Source organism: Centropristis striata, chromosome 16, assembly GCF_030273125.1.
Source record: "Centropristis striata isolate RG_2023a ecotype Rhode Island chromosome 16, C.striata_1.0, whole genome shotgun sequence".
NCBI lineage: Eukaryota > Metazoa > Chordata > Actinopteri > Perciformes > Serranidae > Centropristis > Centropristis striata.
The window spans coordinates 28,225,024-28,239,782 of record NC_081532.1 but is presented as its reverse complement, the minus strand read 5'-3'; the positions used below and the strand labels follow the sequence as shown (position 1 = coordinate 28,239,782).

Genomic DNA, 14,759 nt, shown 5'->3' with positions numbered 1-14,759 from the left:
CCGGTTTTTATGACTTAATGTTAAAACTGTCACTGTTATCATAAATATAATATTGTAAAAAAAACATTGTATACACATTTTACAATCCATCTATTATCCACAGGCTGTTCGGCTCAAGATTAAACTTTTTAGAGGTAGTTTTTTTGCCGCGTCCCCTTTAAGTGGTGTTGGGTGTAGGCTGTGAAACTCAAAGGGAAGCTGAAGAGTCAAAGTGAAGGTAAACAGAAAGCTTCTTTAAAGATAATTATCTCTAAAGTGTACATTGAGACGGTTTCAGTACAAACTGGCGTCTTTTGTTGCTAACTCTATATTGTGTTTGTGTTCGCAAACCCTGCCTCGGAGGCTTTTTAACCTCAGTGTGAGAATAAAAGCGGTGGGGGATATTTAAGGTGGAGTAGGATGAGTTTCATCCAAATATTGGCTTTTCTTTCAGCATGTACATTATAGTGTCAATATCATAGGTCAATATAGACAACAAGTAGTGTTTTCTGCTTAGCATGTTAGCTTAATGAATGATGCGTTCAAATGAATCGTAACTTGTTGATTCTGGTGTCTAATTTGTGTCGTGGGGGTCTCTGTTGTAAATGTTTCATGCCCACCACCCTCACCTCGGTACAGCACACCCTCCAGCTCCATCACAAACAGTACCAGTATTATTTTTCTTCTGACACGATGGAGGAAGAAGATATTGTTACAGCAGCAGGTGTAATGGATAAACTGGTTTCCAGTTTAATTGGTGCCCCTTTGTGACTTCACCAGCAGTTAACCTTACTGACTTCCACAAACTACCAGTGGTGGAAAGTAACTAAGTACATTTACTTAGGTACTGTACTTAAATACAATTTTGAGGTGCTTGTAGATTACTTGAGTATTTCCATTTTATGTAACTTTATACTTCTACTCAACTACATATTGAAACAAATATTGTACTTTTTACTCCACTACATTTACTTTACAGGTCGAGATTTATCTTATCCATTTAAAAAGATAAGACTTTTTTAATTGAATCTTATAACAGTATATTAAGTAGTTAAATGAGCCCTATATTTACAAAATTGAAACACTGCGTACATAAAAGCATCAATGCAAATAATCTCATAATATAATTGGAATATATAAAACAATCTGAGTGATTCCATTCTGCATAACAAGTACTTTTTACTTGTGATACTCTAAGTACATTTTGATGTTGATGCTTTTGTACTTTTACTTCACTAAGTTTTGAATGCAGGACTTTTACAGTGTGGTATTAGTACTTTTACTTAAGTAAGAGATCTGAATACTTTTTCCACCACTGCAAACTATAGCATTTAAATCAACACCTGTCTGGACATTGACTTGATATTTTAAACACCACAAAGGTTATATTCATTACAGTGTCTTATCAGCAGAGTACAAACATTCTGTATTAATATATTAACCATGTGTACAATGTGCAATACGAAAACCTTAACGAAAGTATACAGTCTTACCAAGGCTATGATTCTGTTCGATTTTTCATTAGTTTTAATTTTAATTTTGTTGTGACTTTTTGTTTTCAAATTCATTTAGTTTTAAGTAGTTTTTAGAGGGAGTTTGCTAGTTTTAATTAGTTTTAATTGTTTTTGAAAAATTCCTAGTTTTAGTTAAGTTATCAGTTTTTTGTAATGGGGTATTTGTTGGGTGCGAGATTCAAAAAGGTCACAGTATATGTTGCCTTTATTTCCTTTGCCTTATCCATCTCAGCCCCAATAAGGTTATTAACTCACAAAACCAGATAGATGAAATTTATTTCATATCAACCAAAAAAATTTATGAATGAAAAAAGTTGACAAAGACGAAAAAGGACATTTTCACCGTAATCTGAGTTAGTTTTGTAACCACACACAAAAATACAGTTTCAGTTAGTTATTGTTTCTTAAAAAAACTCATGTTTTATTTTTATCATTATACTTACTACCTGTTTTTAGCATTGTATATGTTTTATATATTTGGATTTTACCTTACTGATATCTATTTTTTGAAAATTTCATCAACTGTTATGTAATCTTTGGCTTTTGCATATCTAGATTTTGCGATCTTTGTAATGCAAGTACTGCAGAGCAAATAAATGCAGACACCCACAGAATAAATAGCTTTATCTTAATTTTTGGTTGTAATGTTTAGGTTTTTTTTTCTTTTTGATGTTCTCTAACAGAGGTAGAGAGGTACAGAGATGATTATAGCTATTAAAAAGGCTGAATAATGAATGAAACATCCTCTATTTCTCTAAATGTAAGGCTACTATTACACAATGAAAGTACAATAAATTGAAAGTGAATCTTTACTTAGTTTCTGGTTATGGCGGTTGATTTAAGCATGATTACAGAGGATATATGTTTCAAGGATATTGCTGTTTGTGAAACATTGATGCCAATCTTCAGCAGAACATTTCAAAAACTATTGCATTCACATAATATTTAGCCTTGGAAACTGATATAGTTTTTTTAGTATTTGTGATTATTTCCATTAGGATTTCTGTTTGTGTGTGATGACAGCTTTGAGTTGTTCTCAGTTCTCTATTACAAACAGATATTGATCTTATTTACAGTGACAATTTAATCCTGCGATACGTGGCTATAGTATTACTCATCTGAAGGTGCACAGTCTGGGTTATCCTTTATTTATTATTTAGACTGTGCTGAGTTTTACATTCAATAATTCATCCCCTGTGTTGAGACCTGAGAAGGCCTGTGTTTGTGAAGATTCAGGTTTGGTGAGGCTGGAGGACTGGATGCGGTCGTCATGGTGAAGGATGTTCCGGAAAGTCAAAAAGCGCCACAGCAGCAGCAGCTCGCAAAGCAGTGAGATCAGCACCAAAAGCAAAGTAAAACACACACACACACACACACACACATTCACACACACACACACACACACACACATGTAATGTTGAGATAGACCCATTTTCATTTTTGTTGAGCCAAAACCTTCTTGTGTCTCTGTCTCCATTTAGTCTGTGGACTCCAGTTTGGGAGGGCTCTCCAGATCCAGCACGGTCGCCAGCCTCGATACAGACTCCACCAAGAGCTCAGGTCAGTAAGTAAACTCATTGAAGTCCAGTGGTGGAATGTAGTTAAGTACATTTACTCAAATACTGTACTTAAGTACAATTTTGAGGTACTTTACTTGAGTATTTCCATTTTATGTAACTTTTTACTTCTACTCTACTACATTTTGAGGAAAATATTGTACTTTTTTACTCAACTACATTTAACTGACAGCTTTAGTTACTTTTCAGGTCGAGATATAACATAAAACAGCGGTTCCCAAACTTTTTTAGGCGCTTACCCCCTTCTATGTCCCAACTGGGTTGACGCACCCCCAATCCCTCACACCTTAAAAAAAAAAAAATTTGCAATAAGCTTTTTTATAGCCATATTAAAGGCGGCATGTTTAATCATGCTCAAATGACCAGAACACACATATAATAAAATAATCACGATCACAACAATGCACTCTTGCATTTGAATTCATCTGAAACACAGTTTCAATATAATGCAACAAAGTTATGTGCAAGCTTCCACTTTTAAGAGCAAAGAGGATGATGACAGGCTCAGGATCAGGGGCAGAAAGCAGATTAGTTGGGAAAATGTTATAATATTTTGAGCCGCGTTGAACAAAAATTGCAGCAAGTTTAAATGGAGGTTACACAACCCCGTCATCATAACACAGGTGAGAAAAATGGAAGAAGATAACTTCTTCCACGCTTCATTTTAAGAAGAAGTGCATTTTGAATAGCCTGCATTTATTAATTAATTAATATTACAGTTTTTGATTTTACATTTTACAAAGGAAATGTTTATTTACACGTCTTTATTGTGTGGGAGAAAAAATGTAATTGTGTAATTATCAGACCGCCATTACATTTTTCATCTTGCGCACCCCCTAGTGGCAGCCCGTGCACCCCTGGGGGTGCCCGCACCACACTTTGGGAATCCCTGCCATAAAATATACAATGAATTTAAAGTGATTCACTTTTTTATATTCATTAAATCTCATAACAGTATATTTAGTAGTTAAATAAGCCCCATCTTTACAAAATTAAAGCACTGCTTACATTAAAGCATCAATACAAATAATGTAATAATATATTTAGAATATAAAATAGTCTGAGTGGGTCCATTCTGCATAATGAGTACTTTTACTTTTGATACTTAAAGTACATTTTGATGCTGATACTTTTGTACTTAAGTAATTTTTGAAAGCAGGACTTTACTTGTAGTGGAGTAATTTCACAGTGTGGTATTAGTACTTTTACTCCAGTAACAGATCTAAATACCTTTTCCACCACTGTTGATGTCACAGTTTTTTCACCCCTTTTCTTTTCTGACTGAATTTTTTTAGGTAACAGTGCATCTGAAACATGTGCTGAGTTCCGGGTGAAGTATGTGGGATCCATCGAGAAGTTACAGTTTGATATGAGTAAGACCCTCCAGGAGCCTCTGGACCTCATCAACTACATCGATGCCACTCAAGTAAGGAGCCGGAGGAGCCAACAGCTGTCTGTATCATTCATTTATTCTATATGCTATAAATATTCTGCTCCTTTTCACAGCAAGATGGAAAGCTGCCCTTCGTGCCCGGAGACGAAGAGATGATTCTGGGAGTTTCAAAGTACGGAGTCAAAGTGGCTTCTCTGGACCAGTGTGTGAGTAGAGGAAAAGAATAGAAAAAGTGATATACTGTCCTGCAGATTGAATGCTCATTGATTAGACTCTGCAGTATTGCTGGTTCATCAATACAGCCAAACAGCATGGTTATGAACTCTGCATCAATTTATGGTTTGGACAGGGTTCTGCACAAAGCTGCTGACTTCAGCAATTCAGCAATCTCTGATACACTTTGAGATTACTTTTTTTTTGTTTCTCAAGATCTTTTTTTATTGACATTTAAAGTCATTAATATGAAATAAATCACAGATCCACTTGGATAGACAGAATATATTCACCATCCATGTTCCTGCTCTAACAGAGCCCCTTCCCTATGGTTGTATTATCTAGTGAATCGTATCTATCTAGTGGTCGTATTATCAAACTGAATCAATTCCATAAACAAAACAAAAAAATGTAAAAAATACAATAAATAAATAAATCCAATAAGTGTATATATAATAATAATAATTAAATATTAAAATAGTAAGAAAAAATGCAGCAATTTTTATCTATTATTTTTATTTGGAATTAACATTTCCATTTATTTTTTTAATTTTATTTTAACATACAGGCATAAAAGCCTTTCCCAGCTACTCCTTCCACTTGAACATATTGTACACACACCTCGAGGTGAAAAAAACTAACAAAAACAACCGGTAAACACACTGTTCACTTGTACATTTGTGTATGTACATCTACGTCACTCTACAGTGAATACACCGTCAATACAATATGAATGTACATAATATGAAAATAAACATGAATAATGAATACTTAGACACATTCATTATAGGGTTGGTCTGTAAGAAATTAGAATTGTAAATGAGCAGACAGATACACAGACATAAGAGGACAAATAGAGATAACGTAATGACAATACAATGTAGAAATTAAACCGTTTTTTTAAATTTTTTATTTAGATTAGCTATTTCTATGAGCTACATGGGTAGGAAACACTGCTAGTGGGTGTCGCGCTTGACTGAGTTTATACAGCAATTTTTTACAAAACTGAAAAAGTTACAAATAAATTAATAAGTGAGCCATGTATAATATGGGGCCAGTAGCACAAAACTACCAAAAAATATCAGCAGCAGCCATTTCTTTTTTGGAGTTAGAATTTGATTCATCACAACTTTTATTTGTGTTTATCGTGTCATCCTGCTCTCTTAATATCTCCATCAGTCATATTCCTGTCATATTAAACTAGAACAACCCTCTAATCTAATGATTTACGGTTGTCTACTGTTATATGATGGTAAGTGATTGGCAACTTTTGCTGCCAGACTTTTTTTTTTTCACTTTGTCTTCACTTTTTTGTTGTTTTTTTACAGTGTAGCTTAGAGCAAAGTACACAGTTCATACCTGGCTAACTCCTTCTTTGTTGCAAAACATCTATTTTATAAAGGAGTTGTTCTCTAACCCTAAATCACACAGCCCACATAGTCACAGTTCCTTTCCCAATCAGTTAACTTGCTAGCTACATAGCATTTATTTGAAGAATTCATGTATTTATTTGGAAAATCTATGGATTATGTCTGCTTATGATATGGTAAAAAGTTTCTCTGCATATAGAAACCACATTAATCCCCATAAATTCCATGGAAAGATTCTACCTTGAATTTTGCAACCCTAGCAATGTCACTGAAACACTTAATAATTTGACAGCTTGACTGCAGTAGTACAAAACTACCAGCATCCATTTCTTTTCTTTTGATTCATCAAAACTTTTATTGGAATTTGTGTTGTTTATCAAGCCATCCTGCTCTCTTAATATCTCCATCAGCCATTGAAAACCCTTTTATTTACAACTCTGAAGCCACATGATCAGTGATGGTTTTCTTTTTTAAGGCAGTAATACAAATGAAGAAATGTACGCTGAAGTGCTTCTTTTAATCGTACCTCTGGTCCAGGATGTGCTGCACCGCCACCCTCTGTACCTGATCGTGCGCATGCTGTGTTACGATGACGGCCTGGGCGCAGGGAAGAACCTCCTGGCCCTCAAAACCACCGATGCAAAGCAGGAGGAGTGCAGCATCTGGGTGTACCAGTGCAGCAGCTCTGTGAGTGTGACACAGTATAAAATGAGACATTTTTTCTGAATTTGAGGCATTTCCCATGTGTTAATCATCATCTTGTCTGAACAGGAGCAGGCTCAGTCCATCTGCAAGGTGCTGTCGGCTTCATTCGACTGCGCTCTGACATCAGACAAATCCTGAGAGCAGGGAGAAGGACCAGAGCTGACATCTGTCTGGAAGAAAAATGAAACAACTGCAAAACCAGCAACCGTAAATCAGATTTCCAGAAAAAATGCAACCATTTCCTTTTCCTCCAACTCTGTTTTTCTTCTAGAGAAATTAACAAGAGGACAAATCTGTGTCTGCCAGAAATCCTGATTCAAGCCTTTCTACATTAGTTTATGTGACATTATATGTCCCTTTCGTTCTCCAGCAGTGGTGGAATGTAACTAAGTACATTTACTCAAGTATTGTACTTAAGTACAATTTTAAGGTACTTATACTTTACTTGAGTATTTCCATTTAATGTAACTTTATACTTCTACTCCACTACATTTAGCTGACGACTTTAGTTACTTTTCAGGTTGAGATTTAACATGAAAAACATGGTACATTTAAAGTAATTAAGCATTTTACAGTATATTAAGTAGTTAAAATTAGCTCTACCTTAATAACAGTAAAACCCTGTTTAGATAAAACCATCAATACAAATAATGTAATAATATATTTAGAGTATATAAAACAATGTGAGTGGGTCCATTCTGCATAATGAGTACTTTTACTTTTGATACTTTAAGTACATTTTGGTGGTTATACCTTTGTACTTTTACTTGAGTAAGTTTTGAATGCAGGACTTTTACTTTTAGTGGAGTAATTCTGCAGTGTGGTTTTGGTACTTTTACCTAAGTAAAGGATCTGAATACTTTTTCCACCGCTGTTCTTCAGTTGAGAAAGAACTTCTGTGAAATGTCTGAATTATTTCCTTTCTTAGTTATTCAGTAAGTTTATTTTTCTTTTTGGAAAGTCTCTTTGTCTCTGTGGAAACTGTCAGACAAATCCAATCACAGCAAAAACACATTGGACAACATCACCGACAATCGAGAGTTAAGTGCAACAAAATTCCTGTGACATATGCCTCATATCACCCAGATTTGTTAAACAGAGCTTTACTAGAAGGTATGAAGGGTCTCTTAACCTCACACATTCACATAAAGCCAGGAACAAACGAGGAAAGTTTGGAATAAAAGGAAATGGTTGTGTTTCTTAAAGCACTGTAATACAGTATACAATGTTAATGAATCATATTTGATGTTAATGTTGGTAGGAAACGGTACATAATGTTTGAACCCACTCATGTGTCAGTAATACATGGGAGACGTTCAGAAACACGGTACACATAATTGACGACATGCACGTTTGGTTCTTCTTCATATCTTTTAATGTTTAGATGTGTTTTTCTGAGATGAACAGTATTGGTACAATAACAGTCACATGTTTGACTTGAAGGTACATTTTACAAAGAAGCTTTAACTGTGAGAGGATACTTTTTTATTTGTGGGATTTATTTACTTTTGTTGCAACAAAAAAACAAAAACTGATACATTCTTGGTTCAAAAGCTTGATATTTTTTACGTTTTTTTTAATGTTTAATAATTTAGTGATTCATAATGCATTGAATCCTTTTGACTTGCAGAAACCACATAAATCCTAACAGGCTGTTGGAGGCAGATGAAAGATTTTGGAGGAAAAATATGTTTACCGTCGTGGTACTTAATGTGGTACATTAACATTTCCATTCCTCAGTTTTCTGTCCTCCTTTTCAACACAGTCCTGTTATGGTAGGTTTGAAAAAAGGGCAGCATGAAAGGATTTAAATAATTTGATCTGGTACAGTAAAAGATGTGGACTGCTTTTGTTTTGTTTGATCATTTTCTTGATTAAAAAGGTCCCATATTATAAAATGTAAGATTTCCATGACTTTTTTTTTTTCAAACTATTAAGTAGCTTAGGTGCCAAATACATTTACATATATAATATATATAATATAAATATAACAAATACATTTTTTTTAACCCAGGGTGTCACCTTTAAATACAATTTCTCCTTTTGCTTTCAGTGTCACCTTTACTTTTTCAGTAACTATGAAGTGATGTCTAGGGCTGCAAAGGGTCGGAACATTTCAGGGAAATTTATGGAAATTTTCCAAAGAAACATAGGCTCTGGAACTTAATAATAAAGTTAACTTATTTGGGGGGAATGCACACAAAAAACAATAATAGGTTTTATTGAATAGTTAAAAGAACATTGTATGCCAAGTGAATTGAACTGTAACCAGCACTGCAATAAGCAACACTCTTCAGTCATATGTACAGATAATTTGCCAGTATCACATTAAACAGGAATTCAGTCAAATGAGTGCACTGTCTGAGACAAAGGACTGCATGCTTTAATGTGAGCACAGCTCCACATTAACAGTTACTGGATCAAACTGTCTTTGCCTTTCTTTGGCTTTGGTTGCCATCAGAGGCATCAACCACTTTATAGTGGCCAGGACAGCAAATGCTGTCATATTAAAGTAGAACAACCCTTTAGTTATTTACACATAGATATTTTTAAATACAGATATTGACTGTATATTATCTGTTTTTGTTTGTTTGTTTGTTTTTAAATATCTGTAAAATAACTTATGGTTGTCTAATGTTATATGATGGTTAGTGTTTGGCAACTTCTGCTGCCAGACTTTTTTTATTCACATTTTTGTTACAGTGTAGCTTAGAACAAAGTACACAGTTCATACCTGGCTAACTCATTCATTCTTTGTGTGAAAACATCTATTTTATAAGTTAGAGTTAGAGTTGTTCTCTAACCCTAAATCACACAGCCCACATAGTCACAGCTCCTTTCCCAATCAGTTAACTTGTTAGCCACATAGTATTTATTTGAAGAATTCATGTATTTATTTGGAAAATCTATAGATTATATCTGCTTGTGATATGGTAAAAAGTTAGTTTCTCTGCATATAGAAACTTCATTAATCCCCATAAATTCCCATGGAAAGTTTCCGACTTGAATATTGCAACCCTAGCAATGTCACTGAAACTCTAAATAATTTGACAGCTTGACTGCAGTAGTACAAAACTACCATAAAATAAGCAAAATAAGTCATCCAGAGCACAAAGACACTAATACTAAAACACCACTAAACATCAGGCCAGGGTTTATTGAAAGATTCAATATCTATTCTTAAAATCACAAGACTGATCTGCCTTTTCCCACTGAATATGTATGTGCACATGACTCATTATTTGTCATAAAATGTTTAGTTAGGAATACATGTGTAAAATGTCTACAAACTGAAAATAGCTATTACAGATACAGAAATTACAAGCTGAAAGCAGTTTATGATGAATCACAACATCAGTGTTGACTTGTAGCCTAACTAAACTACTAAACTACTAAACTAACTAATTAACTAACTAACTGGATCACACAGAGAGGATTATGAGAGGCCAAATCACAACTAACATCTAAATAACATTTGGAATGACATTTACACAGTTTATTACCTTGCCCGATAAAGAAGGTACTTATTATGGCCATTTAAGTCATTTTAAAGGTCCTCTATACCTGAAAATAAAAAGCTAGGACATGTTTCTGCTCCAACAAAGATTAAACACGACTTCATTATAGAGATAAAGACAGAATACTGAGCCATTATGTGGATACAGTCTAAACTGAAAACAATAAATGAAATAGTTTTAAACTCAGAATTTAAAATGAAACTTGGTAGCTTCTCATTTGATGTTTTCCAGAGAAGAGACCAACTTAAGTTCCATCTAAAGCACCACAGGGACGACCACTGCAGCTCACTTCATCCTGTCTTTCATCTGGATATTTGACAAACACAAAGAGTGATAATGCTGCTGAATACAGGACAGAGTGGGAGCATGGTGAGGACCTCGGGGGACTTCAGGGTCCATGCAGAGAGAGAGTGACTAAATACGGTCATTTCTGCAGAGGTGGCTCAGAGGAAAACAAGCTGCAGCTGGTCCATGTTCACACAAGGGGCTCCACAGAGGAAGCAGCAGCAGGCGGAAAAAAAGGAGGAGAGGGGACATCAGCCAGGATGAGGTCATGGCTTTCTGCTTTGGTCACCATGGTTACAGAGAGCACTGACATCCACGTGGTGGAGCAGAGCTGGACTGGGAGCGCTTTGTGCTTTAATCTGGGAACAAGTATCCAGAACACCTGAAACACTGGAACCTGCAGCATGAGAGATACTGACCCACCACTCCTGGTCCTCCTCTCCATCCACCACGATCACCTCGCCCTCAGAGAAGGTCAGCTCATCTGGGTTGAGTCAGCCTCTGCTTCTGAGGGACAGAAAAAAAACACAAGGACAGGTTTGCCCAAGTTTGTGCAGAAGGGAGTACAGAAGTATTCACAGCCTTTGCTGTGACACTCAAAACTGAGCTCAGGTGCATCCTGTTGCCACTTGAGATGTTTCTACAACTTGTTTGGAGTCCACCTGTGGTAAATAATTGGACATGATTTGGAAAGGCACACTATATAAAGGTCCCACAGTTGATAGTGCATGTCAGAGCACAAACCCAGACATTAAGTCCAAGGAATTGTCTTGAGACCTCAGAGACGCGATTGTATCTGGCCACAGATCTGGGGAAGGGTACACCAAATAATGCTGTCTGCGCACCAGAACACCAGCTTCCAGTTGCCCTGTTGCACAGACCTTATCCTGAAGGGACAAACGTGGCATTTTGATACTTGGAGCACACACAAACTCAATTGCTATTATTAAAAGGGAGAAATAATTGACCGAAATAATGTTTCCAAACCTTTTTTGGTGAGTTTAGACCACGTGCTTGTGTGGTGCTCATGAAGAAGGCTTAAGAAATCTGGCATTTTATTAGATAATACCCTTTGAATATTTTTGTCTGGTTGTCTGTCTGTGGGGGAAATCTTCTTTTGTAGAAAGAATGTTTTATTCATCATAATTTAAGAGACAGTGGTACACAGCTAATGCACGAGTCTGCCAACTTATATGTATGCAGAGAAGACGAGTGGGGACCTACTGAGGTGTTCAGAGTGGCGGATGCACTTCATGTCTTCTAATTAATTCCATTAGACAAAATATCACCTCGTATAATAATACAGAGCAAACAAAATTAAGAGAAGAAGTTAGAATTGCCACAAGGTCTATTGAGAATTTGCCAATAGGATTTTTGCATTGTGTTTCGGATCATTGCAGAAAATAAGCTGGATAATCTTCACAAACACCACTTTTATGATGTTGGAAGCCTAAATGTAGCTGACAAGGTAATGCAAATGATCAAATTTGCATATTTGACCATGTAGTTGTAATTGATTCTTGTTTTTCTTTTTATGTAACAATTCCAACCCTCCTCTTTTATCCGGGCTTGGGACCGGCAAAAGTGACTCAAAAGAGACACTCTGGCAGAGTTACTAACTAACTAACTAACTAACTAAAACTAAACTAAAACCAAGCATTTAAAAAAACCTAATGAAAACTAGCAAACTCCCTCTAAAAACTAACTAACTAACTAACTAAAACTACACTAAAACCAAGCATTTAAAAAAAACCTAATGAAAACTAGCAAACTCCCTCTAAAAACTAACTAACTAACTAACTAAATCAAATCAAATCAAATCAATTTTATTTATATAGCCCAAAATCACAAATCACAGATTTGCCTCAAAGGGCTTCACAGACTGTACATGGTACGACACCCTCTGTCCTTAGACCCTCACATCGGCCAGGGAAAAACTCCTTTAAAAAACCCTTTTAGCAGGGGAAAAAAGAAGAAGAAACCTCAGGGAGAGCGACAGAGGAGGGATCCATCTCCCAGGACGGACAGACGTGCAATAGATGTCGTTGTAACTAACTAACTAACTAAAAAACCAAGCATTAAAAAAAAACCGAATGAAAACTAGCAAACTCCCTCTAAAAACTAACTAACTAACTAACTAATTAAAACTAACTGACTTTTAAAACAAAAAACACAAAATTCAAAAAGCTAATCCTAACTATTGCTGTGAAGACAGAGATCTAACACTGTGCCTCTGTGTTTTTTATGGTGTTATCTAAAAGAAATGTGGGAGGAAACCGAAGGACTCGGAGTAAACCCTATGTCTTGACATTTCTCACAGCGACAATTTGACATCAGAGACACTGTATTTGATTTAGATGTGGCTTACCAATAGAACAGCTGCTATTTTCTGTCAAAATGCCCACTGTGAGAAAGGTCTTTAATGGCACTCATCTGTGATGTTGAACCCATTGAAGTGTTTCCATCAAGATGAATGCAGGAAGCTTTAAGGTGTTGAAAGAAGCAGGAACGGGAACAGGGACGCTGATGTTATCTTACCTAAAACTGTACACAGTTTTAACACTGCACCTCTGTGGGTTTTTTTTTTTTGTTGTGACACAAAATTCTGGAGGAAACTGGAGCAACCCAGAGAAAACCTCATGTAAACCGTACCCATCGTGCAATGACAGTGTTAAACACTGTGTCGCCTATTTTTTTAATGCTGTGAATTGAAAAACCGGGAAGAAACCGAAGCACTCGGAGTAAACCCTATGTCATGACGTTTCTCACAGCAGACATTTTGACACAAGTTTAACTGTGTTTGATTTAGATGTGGCTTACCAACACACCTAAATGGACCAGCTGCTATTATATGTAAAATGCCCACTGTGAGAAAGGTCTTTAATGGCACTCATCTTGATGGAAAGAATTTTTATAGGTATCGTAACAATGTTTAAATCACTACCCTCTACCTCATCTGACCTAAATCAGGTGAGATAGAAGGTGTGATGTTGAACCTATTAAATTGTTTCCATCAAGATGAATGCATGATGCTTTAAGGTGTAAAAAGAAGCAAAGCCATGGAAAAAGGGACAGGGATGTTCATCTAGGCAATGCAGCTGCAAGACTTGAACCACCTGAAAGGCTTTGCTACATTTTTTCCAACTGCTGAAAAAAAACGAGAGACTCTGGACTTCGGGGCTGGACTTTGTAGGGAAATCAGCCGGATTTTCAGACTGCTTAAAACAACCTCATCAAAAGATGTGTCGTCCAATGCAGTGGCAGCCTTCAATATTTCCTCTCGAGAGCCAAACTCATTTTCAAGGTCCTTCATTAAAGCCTTGTTGAATTGTTTCAGGTCCTCTGGGGTTGTCCTGACAGAACATCTTGGCATGTCCTCTTCCTCCTCTACCTTTTCTGACAGACGTTTGACCACCGTCTGGATTTCTGTCATGGCCACTGAGGTTCTGCTTTTCCAAGGAGCTTTCATAAGAATCCTTGTGAGCAGAGCAGTGATGAAGCACCTTGATTCAGATGAGGTATTGGTCGACAACAGTACCTCATCTGACTTTCCTGAGTGGGTCATCTTACTGGCACAAGATGCTGCAGGAGAGCGGTGTGAGGCTGGTGAACACTTCTCTTTGCATGAAGTCAAAACCTGACTATCAACATGGCTCCTGACATGCTGAGAGCGATGACTTTCACTGCGGCTGGACGTAGATTTTTGGCTGCGAGGTGATCTACAATTTTCTTGCGGCCCTCTCTGTTGTGCCGACCCTGAGCTTCTCTGTGAGGAAGACTTAATGCTATTTGTCCGACTTGAACCCAAGGGTGTTGTAGTCTGACTGCAGACGGCTTCAGGGTCTGGACCTTGGAGGGAATTCAGCCGGATTTCCAGACTGCTTAAAACAGCCTCATCAAAAGATCTATCGTCCGGTGCAGTTGCAGCTTTCAATATTTCCCCTTGAGAGCCAAACTCATTTTCAAGGTCCTTCATCACAGCCCTGTTGAATTCTTCCAAGTCCTCTTGTGTTAACTTGACATAACATGGCAGGTTCTCCAACTGTTCTGACAGACGTTTGACAACGGTCTTGATATCTGCCATCGCCACAGAGGTTCTGCTTTTCCAAGGGGCTTTCATAAGAATCCTATCGAGCAGAGCAGTGATGCAGTTCCTTGCCGTCGATGAGGTATTCTTTGACTTCATTTTGCGTAAAATCAAAACC

General features: G+C 36.6%; 1 protein-coding gene across 3 annotated transcripts; it reads left to right on the top strand.

The window, feature by feature from the left end:
- Nucleotides 1-48: 48 nt before the first annotated feature.
- Nucleotides 49-8,667, top strand: itgb1bp1 (integrin beta 1 binding protein 1). 3 transcript variants are annotated; one of them, XM_059352768.1, is made up of 7 exons: nt 49-217; nt 2,724-2,845; nt 2,975-3,053; nt 4,366-4,496; nt 4,577-4,669; nt 6,584-6,733; nt 6,818-8,667. In XM_059352768.1, exons 2-7 carry the CDS (start codon nt 2,774-2,776, stop codon nt 6,887-6,889), a joined length of 597 nt encoding a protein of 198 aa, XP_059208751.1. In that variant the 5' UTR covers nt 49-217; nt 2,724-2,773; the 3' UTR covers nt 6,890-8,667. The 3 variants fall into 3 exon arrangements, with proteins under 3 accessions (XP_059208751.1, XP_059208753.1, XP_059208752.1); XM_059352770.1 differs by having other exon boundaries at nt 2,724-2,783; nt 3,006-3,053; nt 6,818-8,666; XM_059352769.1 differs by lacking the exon at nt 49-217 and adding an exon at nt 249-389.
- The last annotated feature ends 6,092 nt before the right edge of the window (nt 8,668-14,759 follow it).